Genomic DNA, 20,059 nt, shown 5'->3' with positions numbered 1-20,059 from the left:
GGAAGATAGAGGGAGATCTGGGAAGGAGGAGGGGAAGGGAGGGACAGAGGAGCTATCTGAAGTTGGAGAAGTCGACGTTCATACCACCGGGCCGCAAACTGCCCAGGCGAAATATGAGGTGCTGCTCCTCCAATTTCCGGCGGGCCTCACTATGGCACTGGAGGAGGCCCATGACAGAGAGGTCAGACTGGGAATGGGAGGGGGAGTTAAAGTGCTGGGCCACCGGGAGATCAGTTGCGTTAATGCGGACCGAGCGCAGGTGTTCAGCGAAGCGCTCGCCGAGCCTGCGCTTGGTTTCGCCGATATAGATAAGTTGACATCTAGAGCAGCGGATGCAATAGATGAGGTTGGAGGAGGTGCAGGTGAACCTCTGTCTCACCTGGAAAGAATGTTTGGGTCCTTTGATGGAGTTGAGGGGGGAGGTAAAGGGACAGGTGTTGCATCTCGTGCGGTTGCAAGGGAAAGTGCCCGGGGTTAGGGTGGTTTGGGTAGGAAGGGACGAGTGGACCAGGGAGTTGCGGAGGGAACGGTCTCTGCGGAACGCAGAGAGGGGAGGGGATGGGAAGATATGGCCAGTGGTGGGGTCCTGTTGTAGGTGACGGAAATGTTGGTGGATGATATGTTGGATCCGCTGGCTGGTGGGGTGGAAGGTGAGAACGAGGGGGATCCTGTCCTTGTTGCGAGTGTGGGGATGGGGAGCAAGAGCGGAGCTGCGGGATGTAGAAGAGACCCTAGTGAGAGCCTCATCTATAATGGAGGAGGGGAAGCCCCGTTTTCTGAAAAACGAGGACATCTCGGAAGCCCTAGTGTGAAACACCTCATCCCGGGCGCAGATGCGGCGTAGACGGAGGAATTGGGAGTAGGGGATAGACTTTTTGCTGGGGACCGGGTGGGAAGAAGTGTAGTCCAGATAGCTGTGCGAGTCGGTGGGCTTGTAATAAATGTCCGTCACTAGTTTTTCTCCTGTGATGGAGATGGTGAGGTCCAGAAACGGGCGGGAGATGTCAGAGATAGTCCAGGTATATTTAAGGGCAGGATGGAAATTGGAGGTGAAGTGTATAAAGTCAGTGAGTTCTACATGGGTGCAAGAGGTAGCACCAATGCAGTCGTCGATGTAGCGGAGGTAGAGTTCGGGGATGGGGCCAGTGTACGTCTGGAACAGGGATTGTTCGACGTACCCAACAAAGAGGCAGGCGTAGCTAGGGCCCATGCGAGTGCCCATAGCTACGCCTCTGGTTTGGAGGAAGTGGGAGGAGTCAAAGGAGAAGTTGTTGAGGGTAAGAACCAGCTCTGCTAGGCGGAGGAGAGTGTTGGTCGATGGGGATTGGCTGGTTCTACGGTCGAGGAAGAAACGGAGGGCTTCGAGACCATCCTTGTGGGGGATGGAAGTGTAGAGTGACTGGACATCCAAGGTGAAAATGAGGGAGTGGGGGCCTGGGAACCGGAAGTTATCCAGGAGATGGAGAGCGTGTGAGGTGTCTTGGACGTAGGTGGGGAGGGATTTGACCAGGGGGGGATAGGATGGAGTCGAGGTAGGTAGAGATAAGTTCGGTGGGGCATGAGCAGGCAGAGACAATGGGTCTGCCGGGACAATTGTGTTTGTGGATTTTGGGTAGGAGGTAGAATCGGGCCGTGCGGGGCTGGGGAACTATGAGATTGGAGGCACTGAGGGGTAGTTCGCCGGAGTTGGTGAGGTCGGTGATGGTGCTGGTGATGAAGGTCTGGTGTTTATCGGTGGGGTCATGGTCCAGGGATAGGTAGGAAGAGGTGTCTGATAGTTGTCGCCTGGCCTCGGTGCGGTAGAGGTCAGCACGCCAGACTACCACAGCCCCTCCCTTGTCAGCGGGTTTAATTATTAAGTCCGGGTTGTTGCGGAGTGAGTTGAGGGCTGCACGTTCAGGAGGGGAGAGGTTGGAGTTAGTCAGGGGAGTGGAAGATTTGAGGCGGCCGATGTCACGCCGGCAGTTTGAAATAAAAAGTTCTAGTGGGGGTAGTAGGCCATACTGGGGGGTAAAAGTGGAGGGGGTCCGTTGGAGACGGGAGAAGGGGTCATCAGTGGTGGGTCGGGACTCCTTGCCATGGAAAAAGGCTCGGAGGCGGAGGCGGTGGAAGAAGAGCTCCACGTCATGGCGGACGCGGAACTCGTTGATGTGGGGGCGGAGGGGAACAAAGGTAAGGCCTCTGCTGAGGACCGACCGTTCGGTGTCTGAAAGGGGGAGGTCAGGGGGGATGGTGAACACCCGGCAATGGTGGGGGTTGGGGTCGGATGGAGGCAGGGGGGCAGGTGGAGGGGATGTATGGTGGGGGGGTGGTGGGTTAGCTGGGCAGAGGGGGGCATGAGAACCGATGTGGGGAGTACTGGGGGTCGCCTGGCTGGAGGGGGAAGGGGGAGACCCAGTGAGACTCACTGGTCTGGTTGCTAGACTGAAAAGCGCATTGGAGTTGAACTTTGCAAGGTTTTGCGTGGCATATGAATTGGCCACCATTAAATAATGTGCAACATTGACCTGTTTTTGCTGAGAAAGACCTGCCGCTTGTGCTCTGGTCAGATTTACTCTTTGCCTCCGGTTCTTTGGGATGTGGGAGAGGAAACACAGTCACAGGGAAACAGTGCAAACTCCACACTGACAGCACCTAAGATCAGGCTCGAACCTGGTTCTCTGGTGCTGTGAGGCAGCAGCTCTACCAGCTACGCCATGGTGTCACCCAATATTTGTTTAATTTGGTTAAATGTTTGTCTAGCTTTGAATTCTTGATTTTTAGTTTGGGGAATGAATAGTACCAGGAGGATATATTCTTCCTATTTGTCTGTTGGTAATATGAAGTATATGATTACTCTACCATTCATTCATAAGGTCCTAGTTTTGTATGTATTCCCATAGAATAGAGCATAACTCATGAGACTCTAACGGACGGCGTGATGTGGTGACTTTCTCTTATCCCAGGTGTTAACGGTTACGTTGTAGAAACCTTAAGGAATTGCACATTTTGCAGCAGTTACACCCGATGGATTCAAATGGATAGTGCTAGCCAAGTAGGTAGCTTTGTGGATGGTTTCCAGCTCTTTGAGTCTAGGAGCTACACTAGTCCAAGAGAATAATATTATATCACATTCCTTGTCTGCCTATTAGGTTGTACAAAAGTTTCAGATGTAGGGTAATAAACTTACAAACATAGTACTAATGGTATTTTGCTCCATTTATGGTGTTTTTCCACCACTTTGTATTTTTATTTCAAATTTCCAGCAGTATTCTGCAGTATTTTGCTATTGAATATCTAGACTTTTGTAGGAACAGGATTTGTGACTGGTTCAGTTAAGTTTCTGGTTCGTAGAGGAATGCAAGTAGGCTATGGTAAGGCCATTGCATGACAAGGGAGGTAGCTGGGCTCTCTTTAAAGTTTGTCATTGTTTAGTATTTCTCTGGTGAGAATGCTACTTGCCATTTATCAGCAAATACTGCATGGGTCTTGTTCGCAGTTGCAACAGAACCAAGCATTGCAGTAATCAGCAAATGCCCCCAGTTCAGATGGTATGGAGTCAAGGCAGCTGAAGATGATCACAGCTCTGAAATCCCCTTGCAGCAGTGGCCAGAGATAATTTGCTTCCACCCACCCCAATCATTTTCATTTCAGATTTTCAGACAAGCAGTGGAGAGTTTTGTCTGGGGCTCCTTGTGCAATATTTAGTAAAGTGCCTTCTTCAAAATCAGTCATTTTCATTTCATTTAAAAAAATTGAGCTTTTGCTCTTTGGGTGATGGCTGTATAAGGTCTGGAGTGGAGTATCGAATTTATTGATCAATTAATACCACTTTATTGCATAATTTTTGCTATCACTTCGTTAGTAATTTGCTTCACTTCTGCATTTCGAAGATTAGAAAACCTTGGGCAGTTTCTAATGGTTAGATACCACTGCCTCGGCTACTCTGAAACTTTCTTGGCTCGAGGTACAGAAAACCTGCAAACACAAGTCACAACACCATAACCAGGTTGATGCCACAGTCATAGTCTTTAATATATTAAGTATGCGGAACAATTTCTTTATCATATGGGGTGAATCCAATCACTCAGTTGCCCCCCCCCCCCAACTCTGTCTGAAGAAGGGTCTCAACCCGAAACGTCGCCTATTCCTTTTCTCCAGAGATGTTGTCTGACCCGCTGAGTTACTCCAGCTTTTTGTGTCTATTTTCCTGAGCAGATCATTTCATGCTGATGATGGTGAAATTGGTTAAACTCTTTTTCCGTCAAATGTTTTTATTGAAATCGTATATGTACATAAAAATAACTAAGAAGTAGGATCTACAGTTTCCCGAGTTTGCCTGTCATTCATAAAGATCTTGGCTGATTGGCAATGTTCGTCCTCCTACCTCACCAAGATCGCATACGGGACAGGCAGCATCTCTGGAGAGAAGAAATGGGTGACATTTCGGGTCGAGACCCTTCGGAGGCAAGGTATAATTCTGAGTATAGCATTAGAATTGCATGCGGGGTTGTGGATGATGCTGAATGTTGTGCAATCATCAACAAATGTCCCCACTTTATGATTGAAGAAAGGTTGCTGATGAAAGAGCTGAAGATGGTTGGGACTAGGACACTACCCTGAGGAAATTTTAGAGATATTCTGTGATTAAGATGGTTGACCTCCAAACCTTTACAACTATTTATCTTTGTGGTAGGTATGATTCCAACCAGTGGAGGGTTTTCCCCAATTTAGCCGGGACTCCTTGATGCCATTGAACTCCGTGGTTCACTTATCCCTTCCCATCCAAACCACCCCCTCCTCGGGTACTTTCCCCTGCAACTGCAGGAGATGTAACACTTGTATCTATAACTTCCCCCTCTCCGCCATCCAAGGACCCCCCGCAACATTTCCAGGTGTGACAGAGGTTCACACGCGCCACCTCTATCCTCATCTACTGCATCCCGTTTTCCCGATGTGAACTCCTGTACATTGGCGAGACTGTCGACTTTGCCACTTGTGCTCTGCATTTGTTTGAACTTGAGCAGATAGGATGTGTCGATACACTTCAGAATTCATTATGTTACCTCCATCAGCAGTTGTATCATCAATGAAGATAAGTGAGCCAGTACCTTCAGCAGCCATACATGCCCAGGCCATAACACCCCACCACACTGTTTCACAGATGAGGTGGTTTGTTTTGGATCTTGGGCAGTTCCTTCTCTCCTGCATACTTTGTTCTTGCCATCACTCTGATATGTTAATCTTCGTCTCATCTGTCCACAAGACCTATTTCCAGAACTGTGGTTGCTCTTTTAAGTACTTCTTGGCAAACTGTAACCTGGCCATCCTATTTTTGCATAATGTGGTTTGCATCTTGTAGTGTAGCCTCTATATTTCTGTTCATGAAGCCTTCTGTGGACAGTTATCATTGACAAATCCACACCTGACTCCTGAAGAGTGTTTCTGATTTGTCGGACAGGTGCTTGGGGATTTCTCTTTATTATAGAGAGAAGTCTTCTGTCATCAGCTGTGGCAGTCTGCAGATATTTTCCTCCACAACTTACTGCTCCACTGCGATTTCTCCTCAAGGTATGTCTACTTTGAAGAAGTTCTGCTCCTCTCTTCGACTAGAGTTTAGCAACATGCTCTCTCGCTGCTCCCCCTGTGATTCATCCTGCCCTCCTACTGTCCCTCTCTTCCCCTCCCCCTTCCCAGTTCTCCCTCGGTCTTCCTGTCTGCACCTATATCTTTTCTTTGTCTCGCCCCCCCCCCCGACATCAGTCTGAAGAAGGGTCTCGACCCGAAACATCATCCATTCCTTCTCTCCAGAGATGCTGCCTGACCCGCTGAGTTACTCCAGCATTTTGTGATACCTTTGATTTGTACCAGCATCTGCTGTTATTTTCCTACATTCCTTGGCCTGCCAGTGCCTTTGCGATTAGTAAGCTCACCAATCTCTCTTTCTTCTTAATGATGTTCCAAATGGTTGATTTTGGTAAGTCTAAGGTTTGGCTGATGTCTCTGACAGTTTTATTTGTGTTTCTCAGTCTCATAATGGCTTTGTTGACTTTCATTGGCACAACTTTGGTCCTCATGTTGATAAACAGCAATAAAAGTTTCCAAAGGTGATGGAAAGACTGGAGGAAAGACTAGGTGCCGAGAGCTCTCTTATACCTGCAGAAAGGAGGCAATTAAACACACCTGAGCAATTACAAACACACGTGAAGCCATGTGTCCCAAACATTATGTTGCCCTGAAATGCGGGGACTATGTATAAACACAGCTGTAATTTCTACATGGTGAAACCAAAATGTATAAAAATGGCCTTTAATAAAATCTGACAATGTGCACTTTAACCACATGTGATTTTTTTTCTATTACAAATCTCAAATTGTGGAGTACAGGACAAATAAATAAATGATGGGTCTTTATCCCAAACATGATGGAGGGCACTGTACCTATATTTGGATTTTCAAAAGACATTTGAAGAAGTCCTACATAAAAAGTTGGTCGTTAAGTCAAGGCTCATGGCTCGGTGGCTGCATGGTTAAGGAACTGGCTTCATGGCAAGCAGTGGTGTCTTTGTATATTGTTTTATTAACTTGAGGCAGATATGCGATAGTGTTTCATAAGGGTTTATACCAGGAACATGATAGTTTATATGAACAACTTGGATATGTGAAAACAGGAGAAACATTCAGAATGCAGAGGTGACACTTAACTTGGTAGTGGGATTAACAGGGCACGTATTGGCTGCCACTATAGGCAAATCACATTTGATACAGGAAAGAGAGGGGTGATGTAGTTTGCCAAAGATAATCAGGAAATATAGTACAGACTTTATGGCATAAGTTCTAAGCACTGCACAAGAACAAAGGGACATGGATGTAAATTTACATAACTCTCGAGGGCATTCTTTAATATATCTGGGATATTGGATTTATTTATCAGTGGTATTGAATACAAAGATTATGTTGAAATATATAGGTTCTGTTTCTGTGTCATACCTCTCAATGACACTAATGTCCCCGCATATGTCAGATCACAAGTGAGATATTGTACTACTGTCCAACCAGGAAGGATTTGATCCTGGAGCGGGCCTAGAAAAGACCTACTAGAATGGTTCAAAGATTCATGGCTCTTAGCTATGCTTGGATTGAAGTCGTTGATTTTATTCTTAGAAAAAGAGATTTGATAGAGATGTACAACATTGCGTTAGTTCAGCGTACATTAAAATAATTTGGGACCAATGACAAGAATTTAACGGAGAAAAGTTCCAATCAGGATGTGAGGAAAATTATTTTAACTAGTGATTATAATCTGGGATTACTGTTTGTTATTGTGGTGGAAACAGCCAGTTGGGTCTTTCAGCAGTAGTGGAGAAAGAATGAAAAAAAAATAGACTGATTTGCTCTCTAAGAGCATTGCCTTGGGGAACTGAATGGGATTCTATGCCAGAACAACTCTTTTTTTAAAGCAAAATGCTACCCAATTACAGCTATTTGTACTGTTGGAGACATGCGAAACTGCTGGAATCTTGAGCAAATGCATTTATGTTGATGTGGATCTTATGGACAACAAAAAAATGCATTGGTCTGAAGTAGTCCCTCTACATCGTAATGTTGTTGTTTCAGCAGGTGAACCTCTTATGAAGGCCTGATATTCAGGGTGACCTGCCGATCATGCATTTTTCTCAGTGGCTGATACACTAGGTGGAATTATTGTGAATGCATTTTCTTCCACTAAAAGAGCAATTAACTGCCAGAATACTTTGAGTAAAATATGTATTTTCTAAACTTTCATTTCCCTTTAGTAATAAAATAGTATTATTGGATTGGAGAATCTCTGAAGAAATATCTTACGAATGTGCTATTTTTTGTGTGACTTGCCAACATGAAACACTGTTTGCTGTAAGCATTCAGATTGTATTGACATTCTCCAGTTATCAGTCTAACCTAGCCACAGACCAGTTAAAACAGTTGCTGTTCAGTTTCAGCTCACCATTCAGACATTGAACATAAAAATACTGCTGTAGTCAAGAAGGGATGACTCTCGTAATCTGGTACATAGCTCATAATGTAATTGAATGAATGAATAAGTTTATTGGCTAAGTATGCAAATACAAGGAATGTGCCTTGGTGCTCCGCTCACAAATGACAACACAAAGATAGTTAATTGTCATTATATCCAGTGTTTTAGTTCATTGCCGCTGATGTAAAGGTGCAAACGTTAAATGTTTACTCCTTGGAGCTGTACTACATTGCTTTTGCTTTTGAAATGACAAAATAACATTGTCCATAAAGTGAAAATGGTCGTAGGAAAGAACTGCAGATGCTGGTTTAAATCGAAGGTAGACACAAAATGCTGGAGTAACTCAACATCTCAGGCCGTTTTTATACTCCCGCATTTTGTGTCTAAGTGAAAATGGCCAATGGTTTGTGCAGTTTAGTATGTTGGGAAAATATAACAAATTTCTGCATTTCCCAAGCTAAGTGTTTGCCCAAAATAAACCATTACCAAGTCCCCCACTCTTGTTCTGGAGTATCCCCCATCGATCAGTGATCCAAAACTCAATTGGAGGGAGAGCTTAATGGCAAGTAGGCTTCAGGTGATTAGTCCTGAGACCTCAGCAATCCTGAAAATTGTGATAACCGTTGATGGTAAACATATGTGTATTATGTGTTTCATCTCAAGTAAGTTTATTTTTTTTAAACAAAATGACTTCCCATTGTCCAGGTCAGGGATTCGTATTGAAATTAATGAGAGCTCTGAATCCTGACGCAAGACCAGAGGTAGATTTTCTGGTCTAATGTTGGAGGAATTCAGCAAGAAAGTAAAGTATTTCAGTCAACAAGCCCCTTACTTGTGAAGAATCTATGCCAATTCATAACTAACTGAACAGTTGAATGCTTATAGTTCCCTTTAGAATTCCTGTCCATAGCTAGCAGGATTTGCTTCAATAAAATGGGTACAAGAGCAAGTCAGAGGATTCATATCCCGTGGCAAGTAACCAGTCTCCAGACGTCCCAAAGCCTATCCACCATCGTCAAGGTGCAAGTCTTGAATGTGATGAACTGCTCTCCACTTGTCTCTAAGAACAAGCCCAATGTCGTTCAAATGTTGTACTATCCTGGGCAAATCAGAACATTTGATTGGTTAGACACAAAATGCTGGAGCAACTCAGTGGGACAGGCAGCATCTCTGGAGAGAAGGAATGGGTGACATTTCAGGTCGAGATCCTTCTTCAGACTGGTCTATTTAGACTGTTCAGATTGGCTCTCTCTTCAACCAAGCTAACTACATACTTGCTCTACAAATGCCTTTGCTATTGTGACCTTGACTTCCGACCCCAACTACTATCATCAAGGGAAAATGCAATGGATACACGGTCTGAACGGAGCCACCTACACTAGAGTGGCCTCAAATTGATTTCCCAATTTAGATTTACTTGATCAAAGTCTTTTGGGATTATAGGAACATAATGCTAAAGCTTATCAGAGAGCTTGTGGGTTTCAGAGAAGTAAATTCAGCTGGAACTCTTATTCCTAATCACTTTCTAGTGAAATCTGTTGGGTGGGAAGTGTAGTATTGGATACCAAGAACATTTTGCTCAACTGCCTCCAAGCTAATTTCTGCTTGCAGAAATGTAATTAGCAATTACTTTAATACATTAATCATTGGATTATATTTTGAAAACACAAATTCCACAAAATCCATTGATAATCTCGTTGAAATTTGTTAACCCCTTAATGTAAAAAAACCGACATGAACAAATTCCTTTATAAAAAGGCATTTTTCATTTTTCTGGCAGTTAATAGATCGAAATAAATTACTAGAATTCATTAAGAATTGCAGAATTAACAAAAAATATACTGTCCTTCCTATCTAATTGTATCCTTGAGCAAATACTAAATATTATATTAGTATAAATGCATTTCCAATAGTTATGTAATGAAAAACTGGATGTTAGTTAAATGTTTTTGTTTTGCTAATTTGAAATATTTAATGCAAAATCATATGAGAATTTAATGCAAAAAGCAGAAGAGCAATTGTGTTTTCATTTTCTGCTACATATATATTATTTGTTTCAAAACTAGAAGAAAATCTATGAAAATATTCTACTCTTTCAAAGACTATCTCTTTGTGACATCTCCATGTTTTAATTGCTAGATTTTGAACAAAAGTATAGCATCTCGGGTCTAATGATGGCATGACGTAATATGTTTGTTATATTTTGTCATTTTTGTTTAAAAACAGTTAAACGCAAAGCGTTGAAGTTGAATTTTGCCAACCCTGCCTTCAAGACAACGGCAAGGCTCACATTAAATCCAACAGGAGTTCACTTTCAGAACCAACACATGTGAGTAGTTTTCCAGTTTAACTTTTTAATAAAATCTGTTGAAATTGCCTGTTCTCTAACAAATCATAAACACTCAAGAACTTGGACCACATTTGAGGAAACAATGTGAACTTAAGAGCTTTTATCAGAACATTGAAAGGCTTTTGCCTTAAGTATTAATTCTATTTTTCTCTGCAGATGGAGTCTGGTTTGCTGAGTATTTTCAGCATTTTTCATTTTACATATCTTTTGGTGCATATCTGAAATTTTGTTCGTAAATTTGAAGCTGTTTTAATCTCCTTTTGCGTAATTCTTGGTGTTTTTTGTTAAAAGTCTCAGTTTGTTGCTTTGATCAGGAGTAGTAGTGCAACTTGAGACCCAATGCTCCTATGCTTAGTTACCTTTTCACTCTGGAATGCTTGATACTCAGGTGAGAGTCAGCAATTTGTACCCTGGACATACCATGAGTGAGGTTGAGCACATTAGGTTACTTTATTTTTTTGGGGCAGACCTATTAATATTTTGTAGAGATAAATGGAAGAGCCGAGTGTGAATATAATTGATATGAACTTGTAAATTCATTATGGCTATGGTTTATACGTTTGCATTGTCTGAAAAATTCATATTAAAATTTTTTGGCTGATAATATTCACAAAAGAAAATTCTTTTCACTTGCATTACAGTATGCAGTAAATGAGTATGAAAAATATTTTTAGGTTATTTTAACATTTGTCTGTTTTATTACAAATGAACAACAGTGTATGTGGGCTGATTCTAGACAATATTGATTCCCATTTTTTGCCAGCATCTGCAGTTATTTTCCTACACAAAATGCTGGAGTAACTTAGCAGGTCAGGCAGCATCTTGGAGAGAAGGAATGGGTGATGTTTTGGGACGAGACCCTTCTTCAGATCAGTCTGAAGAAGGGTCTCGACCGGAAACATCACCCATTCCTTCTCTCCAAGATGCTGCCTGACCTGCTGAGTTACTCCAGCATTTTGTGACACCTTGATTCCCATTTAATAAGGTATCAGCTCAGTTTATATAACAGTAAATTTCAAATACTGTTTTTGTACTACAAAACATAGATCATGTCCCATGGGAAATGCTCCTGAATCCATGAAAGTTATAAGATCTAATGGGAAGTCTGTGCCATTAATTATTTCTCACTGCGACTGCCTGATCAGCTGAGCATAGTCGGACCTTTCTGCTTAAAATTTTAAATTCCAGACATTCAGAGTGTGATGCTTATGAAAAGTTGTCCATTATTTGTCATGGTTAGTTTATCTGTACCCTTTTCAAACGATTGGAACAAAATGATGATTGTGAAAGTAAGTTTTTGCTGGCTGCATTGTTTTTTCTGTCACCCTCCTAAAGTCACATTGGAAGCCATGAAATCATAAACTCTGAAATAAAACAAAATGCTGGAAATAGTCAAACAGCATCATTGGAGAACATATTTGATGTTTGAGGTCACTGAGCCAAGGTGTAGTTTTCAAAAATATTTTTGTTACTTATGACATTTATGGAAGTTGGGTGCTTGGTACTCATTGCTTTACCAAAAAAAATCTTTCAAATAAGGTATGATGAGAGAAGTGATTAATCATTCAAACCCTAAAACCATTCACCCATTGAATAACATATTTCTTTAAGACTAATGTTTCAATTCATTAGCTTTTATTATTGATAACTGACATGCCAGTATAGTTAATTTGTGTTGCAAAATTAGTTTATAGGATTTTAACTTGTTGCAAAACGTCTATTTGTCCTATGCTGACCTGGTTTGAAAGGTTAATATATTGAAGTAAATTTATTTTGGGATTCGAGTTGCAGCACAGTTAAATTCGTGACATATTTAGCATCTTTAAACATTTCCTGAGGAGCTTGGACTGGTTTCATTTCATAAAATGACATCAAGTATTAAAATCTGAGGAGGCTAATAGAAATGAAATAGGCAGATACACACGACAAATGTAATGTGGAGAAAACGTGCAGTCAAATATTCTTTAGGAAAGTTGATACAGTTAAAGAATGTACAGTTACAAACCACCTTTGAAACGTGTCGTTGTGAAACTGATATGTAACTATCCCAGTTTCGATTTCTACCTTAGGATTTACATTTGTCATACTTAGAAAAATTGCGACAGTATGCAGGAATCATCTATGTGGTTTTAAAATAGAAGGGATTTGTTCAGGAAAGCTGTTCAGATTTGTTCCCGAGTGTCTAATGTATTGTTTATTTTAGAAAGGAAACCAACCTACTTTATAAAGTAGTTAAAAAGTATGCAACAATTTGTTAAATTATAGGCGGAGCCATGTTTATAACTATCTTGTGCTTAATGTGCACTTTGTTTTCAAATACAAAAAATTGATAAATTAGTCACATAATTAGCTAGCTAAAACCACTGGCTGTTTTTGAATAAAATTGTACAGATAAAAATGTAGGCAATGTAATGTCTGATCTGTTATTGATTTCTAGCTGAGCAATATGTGGGGTACTTTATTCAACCACATCATAGAAGAGAGGACGAGAATAGATATGTTTTCGGGTACTGATCAATCACGGATGGGAGCCTGATATCCTTGGTATCAGAATAATCATCTAACACTCCAAACATCTTTGCCTGCTGCAGACTGGGTGGCATATAGCAATGAAATGGGTAGATACATTCGGAAGACAAATGTAGTGCAGAGAAAATTGCAGATAAATATTCTTTAGGAAGGACGAGGACAAGTTACAAATCATATTTGAAACTTGTCATTGTGAAAAGTGATATGTAACTAGCCCAGTTATGATTTCTAACCTTGGAGATAAATTTGTCATACTTGAATTGAATCAGCAACTTGCAATAATTGGGATAGCAATCATCTACAGGAGGCAATGAAGGGAAGCCTGATGGACATGTCTGCAATTATTCCATCTATAATCGAGAAATACTTGTCATCCATTTATTGCCACTTTCAAAATGTGGGGAAAAAGCAATAACTAACTGGAAGTGAAGTCACAGCAGCCCACTTTGGTTTGTGCATTATGTTGTGTATTGACTTCTGAAGGACCACATATTGAAATTATTAACAGGTTCAAGACTGCATGAAATAATGTACAAGAATAAAGCTGTTAAACAAATTATCCTTTGAGTTTAGAATCAAATGGGCACAAATTGTTTTAGCTATTTGTGACTCGTTAAGAAGTAAGACTCTAGAATAATCACTTTTCCTTTTAAGTTGATTGTGTTTCTTGTAAATAACCAAGCTCTGATAATCATTTTTTTAATTGTACACCCTCTCCCCTTAAAGAAATAATAAACTTTCAGAAATAATCAATAGAGCACTGAAAATGAATGAATGAATGAATGTTTATTGGCCAAGTATGTGCATATACAAGGAATGTGCCTTGGTGCTCCACTCACAAATGAAAACACAAACATACAGTTAACAATTAAGAATAAAGTATAACCACACCAAAACAATAAGGATAAAACATTACGGTCTAAACATGTGGGTGAAAATAAACCAGAGCAAAAAAGAGACTACAGACTTTGGTTATTGAGTATAACTACTACTTGTGGGGAAAAAAGCTGTTTTTATGTCTGGCTGTGGCTGCTTTGACAGTCCGGAGTCGCCTTCCAGAGGGAAGTGCTTCAAAGATTTTGAGGCCAGGGTGAGAGGGGTCAGAGATGATCTTGCCTGCTCGCTTCCTGGCCCTTGCAGTGTACAGTTCGCCTATGGGGGTGGGGGGGGGGGGGGGGGGGGGAAGGTTGCAGCCAACAACCTCAGCTGATCGAACGATCCGTTGCAGCCTCCGGATGTCATGCTTGGTGGGTGAGCCAAACCAGACCATGATGGAGAAGGTGAGGATGGACTCAATGATTGCAGTATAGAATTGGACCATCATTGCCTGTGGCAGATTGTGTTTCCTCAGTTGCCGCAGGAAGTACATCCTCTGTTTGGCCTTTTTGACTGTGGAGTCGATGGTGGCCCCCCATTTAAGGTCCCTGGAGATGATGGTTCCAAGGAACTTAAATGACTCCACAGATGTGACTGTGGTGTTGATGGTGAGTGGGGGGAGGGGAGGGGGAGCTTTTTGAAAGTTTACAATGAATTCCACTGTCTTAAGAGCATTGAGCTCCAGGTTGTTGCGATGGCACCAGGACGCCAGATGTGTCACTTCACGTCTGTAGGCAGAGTCCTCCCCATCCTGGATCAGTCCAATCAGGGTAGTGTCATCCGCAAACTTGAGGAGCTTGACAGAGGAGTCTGTGGAGATGCAGTCGTTGGTGTAGAGAGAGTAAAGGAGAGGGGAGAGTACGCAGCCTTGCGGTGCTCCTATGCTGAGGGTCTGCGGGTCCGAGATGTGCTTTCCCAGCCTCGCATGCTGCTCCCTGTCTGTCAGGAAGTTGATGATCCACTGACAGAGGGGTTCAGGCATAGTCAGCTGGGAGAATTTGGAGTGTAGTAGCTCTGGCACAATGGTGTTAAATGCAGAGCTAAAGTCCACAAACAGAATCCTGGCATAGGCCCCGTTGTGGTCTAGGTGCTGGAGGATGAATTAATTGGTTTTACTCTAGTCAGTTATTATACTGGAGCCCCACAATTTTATGAACAGGCATGCCCTGAGTATAGTAATGATACTCTTTTAAGCATGTCATCAAAATTTAGATTTCTATCATTTAGGATGCTACTTTTGTTTAACTGCCTGTTACTAGCACAGCAGATACTAAATTTAAAAGAATCAATCATATGTTAATAACTATACACCATACAATTGTTTTGAATATAATTAAAACACCCACTGTATTTGGCCTAAGTGGTGACAATTATCAAAAATAATTTTGTTATACTTTTACACTTTATTTTGGTGGTTAGATTCACTTTGTAAAAGCTACATTTTAATTTAAGCTGCCTTGCTCCAAATGGCTGCTTTGCAGCAAGATGGAACCCAGAATATTGAAATGTACTTGTGCGCAAAAGTCTCAACATTTTGACACTATTTTACCACATAGAACAGGGCTGGATTAGGAACTCTTTCGACCCACCTTGCAAAACCTGCACCGCCACATCATTAAAGCTCATTTGCAGTTTAAAATGCATGCTCTGAAGCACCTTGCACTCTTTCTTAATAACAAAGCAGGTTACATCACTATCTAAATTGCCTAAATATATTTGCAAAAGTCAGTCCAATGGATCCACATTTCTTACGACACAAACCCAACAGTTTGTATGAAAAAATAAATGTACAAATTCTCCAACAGTAAAATTTTGGTTGACATCTTAGCATGGGTGTATAATGGAATTTATCTTAAGCATGATTTGTTTCATCATTGCACTGATATTCAGAGACCCTATGCTGGGAGTTTTTTGTGTTTATATATGTAACAACATATAAAAATTAGAGCTGAACAGTTGTAAGCAGTGAAGTGGATTCAAATAATGTTACGTTTGTGATGGGCAGGCGAGAGTGTTTTCGCGTGTAAACTTGCTTCATGTAAGCTTGATGTTGTAATTAGTTTGACTGCTGATCAAAAATTGAATTAAAAGTGTCTTTTCATGTGATTAAATGTTCCAAGGCACTCAATGGTGTTCTCAGATAAAGCCGAATCTAGCTCCATGACTTAATAGAAAAAAAAACCTTGTCTTTTTTTTCAGTGAGTCAGGCAGCATCTCTGGAAAACATGGACAGACCCCTTCCCAATCGGAACCGTCACTTGTCCACGTTCTCCAGAGATGCTGCCTGACCTGCTGAGTTACTTCAGCATTTTGTCTTTTTTTTGTTAACCAGCATCTGTAGTTCCATGACTTAATAGGATCAAGGTGAGTTTTAAGGAGCACCTTGAAGGTTGGGGTCCTATTTGGTGGTGGTGGGGGAAAGGAGGGGCAGTGTCAATGGTGGATGAAGCAAGAATTGAAAAGGTTTGTGGTGAGATTTCGAGAGTACAGAAGGTGAGAGGGGTGAATTATGAGTTCAGAAGGTGAATTATGGATCAGATGCCCTATTTTTATTAACTAAAGTTTAATTAGGAATTTTTATTGAACACGGTGGCGCAGCGGTTGAGTAGCTGCCTTACAGCGCTTTCAGTGCCAGAGACGCGGGCTCGATCCCGACTACAGGTGCTGTCTGTACGGAGTTTGTACGTTCTCCCTGTGACTGTATGGGTTTTCTCCTAGATCTTTGGTTTCCTCCACGCTCAAGATGTGCAGGTTTGTAGGTTAATTGGCTCCTTATAAATGTAAATTGTCCCTCGTGAGTTAGGGCAGTGTTAATGTGCGGGGATCGCTAGTCGGTGCGGATTCAGTGGGCCGAAGGGCTTGTTTCTGTACTGTATCTCTAAACTAAATTTGACGCATTGGTCTATGTTCATTCAGAAAGTACAGATACAAAACTAATCACAATAGCAATGGCCTTTATTCTCGGACGACTTGACTAAGGAGTTCAGTTACAACTGTTACCCCAGTGACATACTATCAGGAGAGCTGTGCGCAGGTTTTAGCATCACAGTTTGGAGACTCATCATGGATGGATTGCACTGCAGATTTACTGGAAAGGTTCCTTGGTTCAAAGGGTGAGGATAGATTAAGCAAACTTTGCTTCCATTCTTTAGGTTAGGTTAGAAGTACTTTCATCAAAATGTTGACAATATTGAAAGGAGCTGATAAGGTGATGGAAAGTATATGGTGGTAAGTTATGAATTCGCCAGGAATGGCAGACAAAGCTTAAAGGATCTGGCATTTTCATTAGCCAGTGTTGATAATATATCTGAGGATTGTCACTGGTGTATTTATACAACAAGCAGAAAAATTACACTTTTGTCAATGGAAAGATTAAACAGTTCAGTCCATTATTGTTTGTGGTGAAGTTTCAATTTATTAATTTTTACTTTAAATTTTCCATTAGTTTTTGGCATATTTCACTTCTTAGATGGGGCTTAATGGAGTTTGATATCTATTCATCTAAAGATGCTGTTAAGGTGCTTTACTTTATATGGAAATGTATAGTTTACAGAATCTTTCTCATAGTCGTATGATGTGTAAAAAATATATGGAGTCACACAGGTCAGTGTTTTTATTGCAGCCATCATCTTTAACATTTGACAAGAATTTCCATTTCTAAACAAAAAGACTAAACTTGCAGAGCTAACATGCCACTTTTTTTCCATTAGTCTGAGATTTTACACTGGTATTTTCTGCAGGTCCAGGCCCACCCAAAAACAGGCTCCAGACCTTGGATCTTTGGAACTTTCAGCTCCTGTGGATGAAGACTTCATATCATTGGAAATGAAACGAACAAGGTTTGTTTGGATTTCTACTATGTGTAACATCGATCTGTAATCCTTGGACAAATTATTAATCATCTGATTAATTTGTATTACGTTTTGCATTTGTGAAATTTAACAGCATCTTAACCATTGAACATATTAAGGAGAGTAAAGGAGACATAGCTGTGTTTTAATATGCATTAGGAAAGGGAGAAGCCATTTCACACCTCAAGCCGAATCTAATATAAGCCTCAACGCTGAATTTACATCTACCTGCAGTGATCTTTCTAAACCCTGATCCCTTGCTGATAATATTCAAAGACTGCTACTCTCACCCTCTGAGGAAGAGTCCCAAATACTCCTCAAAAAAATCTTATCTGCCTTAAATGAGTGGTACCTTATTTATGAACAGTGACTCCCTAGTTTACACACTCCTAAAAGAGAAAACATTCTTTCCACATCTGTCTTGCTGAGAGCAAAGGATCAAAAGATCTTTTTTTATGTTGCATGTTTCAATGTGGTATTTCCCCTTCCCATCCTGTATTTCTAAACGAGTAAATTGAAGCATATGCTGACATTTTTTTCATCAGGAAGACGTTGGTGACGTTCCTGGGTTCAACTTGTAAACCTTCATTGAACTACATTAACATAGTTGTATAAGAAAACTAGTACTCTTCAGAATATTCCAGATGTGATCTCACTGATGTCCTATATGAAAGAAGCATATTTTTTTCTTCAAATCCATTCCCCTTGCATTAACTAGCATTGTTAGCTTTCCTAATTCCTGCTGACCTACCTATGAGCGTACTATGTTACCCAGTTGTGGAAGTGGAGGAATATATGCAATTAACATTTTTTGCAGTAGTATATTTTATTTATGAAATTAGGTTATATTTGTAATATTGTTACGAGGTACTGATTTGCCTGTACATGATTAAGTTCCTTGGCTTCACATTCTGTAACAGATGTATTTTAATACAATGCAGCTTGCTTTCACAAAACTTTCATACATTACCAAAAAGGACATGGTAAGATTGTGATTTTCTTTTACAATATCTTGGTTTCAGGATTTTAATTTGACATTCTTTGTACATTCACCTATCAATATTCAATATGGGGAGAAGAGGTTTATGCTGGTGATAAGAGGGAGAGTATTTAAAGTCTCTCATTGCCATAAAAAATGTAACCTCAGTCTTGCTATCATTTATATAAATAATTGTTGAGTTATATAAGCAAAGATGTGCTGGTTGATTATATCTCTGCTATAAATTGCCTCTTAGTCTAGATCAGTAACGTAAAAAACTCAAAAGGAAGTTGACGAGCACGAGCATGAAAGTTTGAAATGATTTGGGGAAATGTGGAGAAGGTCATGGGACTAATGTGATTGAATTCTTGGAGAGGAGAAACCAGGAACTGTAGATGTTGATTTACAAAAAAGACACAAAATGCTGGAGTACCTCTGGGTCAGAACACAGGTGATTTTTTGGGGTTGGGACCCTTCAGACTATGAAGAGAAGGAGGGAAAAGAAAGCTGTAAGAGAGGAGGGGCGGGTCTAAACCTGGCAAGTAATAGGTGGATACAGGTGAGGGGGGAGGGGGTTCTTGATAAATGGAAGGACAGAGGAAAAGACAGAAGGATTGAAAGGTTGCAAATTCTGACACTAGAGGAAGGAATGTAGGGGAATAGAGAAATAGGTGAGAGTCCTGCTGATGTACAGGAGAGAGAGGGGTGGGGGCAGGTTTTTGTAGTTGCCTGAAATCTGAGTATTCACTGTTCCGACTGTTGGGTTATAAACTGAGGTGTTGTTCCTCCAGTTTGCATGTGACCTCATTCTGGCAATAGAGGAGGCCCAGGACAGAAAGGTCGGTATGGGCATGGGAAATGGAGCTATTAGCACCCAGGAGATCTTGGTGGGCTGAGCGCAAGTGGTTGGTGAAATGGTTGCAGAGTCTATGCTTGATCTTGCCTTTGTACAGGTCACTTCAGGAACACCAGATGCAGTAGATGAGGTAGAGGAGGTGCACGTCTCTGTCTCACCTGGAAGGACTATTCGGTTCCCTGGATGGAGGTGAGGGAGGAGCTATAGGGACAAGTGTTACATCAATAGTTGCAAGGGAAAATATCTGGGGAGGGGGAGGCTTGGATGAGAAAGGATGAGTGAAACTAGGAGTTGCAAAAGGGGTAGTTAGTGTGAAATGGATTGAGTCTCTGTTTAAGGAAGAACAGAGGGCCTTGAGAAGTACGGTGGGGAATGGAGGAAAAAGAGACTGCACCTCCATGGCATAGATGAGGCATTTATGGCCTAGAAATTGAAAGTTTATCGAAGAGTTAAAGGTGTCTCGCATGTAGGTCGGAAGGGACTGAACAAGGGGATTGGATGGAATCCAAGTATTTAGAGAAAAGTTGTGGACTAGGAGCAGACAGAAACAATGAATCTGCCATGTCAGTCCTTTTTGTAGGTTTTGGGAAGAAGATGGAAGCAGGCAGGAGAATGATAAGGTTGGA

The 20,059-nt window shown here is 41.3% G+C and overlaps 1 protein-coding gene across 3 annotated transcripts in view; it reads left to right on the top strand.

The window, feature by feature from the left end:
* The window catches only part of LOC144594446 (dual specificity mitogen-activated protein kinase kinase 4-like), a 120,583-nt gene that overhangs the window by 54,318 nt on the left and 46,206 nt on the right, over positions 1 to 20,059 (top strand). For all 3 annotated transcript variants that reach the window (XM_078400934.1, XM_078400933.1, XM_078400932.1), the window contains 2 exons: positions 10,219 to 10,321; positions 17,488 to 17,586. In XM_078400934.1, coding sequence (XP_078257060.1) covers positions 10,219 to 10,321; positions 17,488 to 17,586 — 202 coding nt within the window. The remainder of the gene's footprint in view (positions 1 to 10,218; positions 10,322 to 17,487; positions 17,587 to 20,059) is intronic.

The sequence above is a fragment of the Rhinoraja longicauda genome, chromosome 6, assembly GCF_053455715.1.
Source record: "Rhinoraja longicauda isolate Sanriku21f chromosome 6, sRhiLon1.1, whole genome shotgun sequence".
NCBI lineage: Eukaryota > Metazoa > Chordata > Chondrichthyes > Rajiformes > Arhynchobatidae > Rhinoraja > Rhinoraja longicauda.
This window is presented reverse-complemented; position numbering and strand designations above follow the sequence as displayed.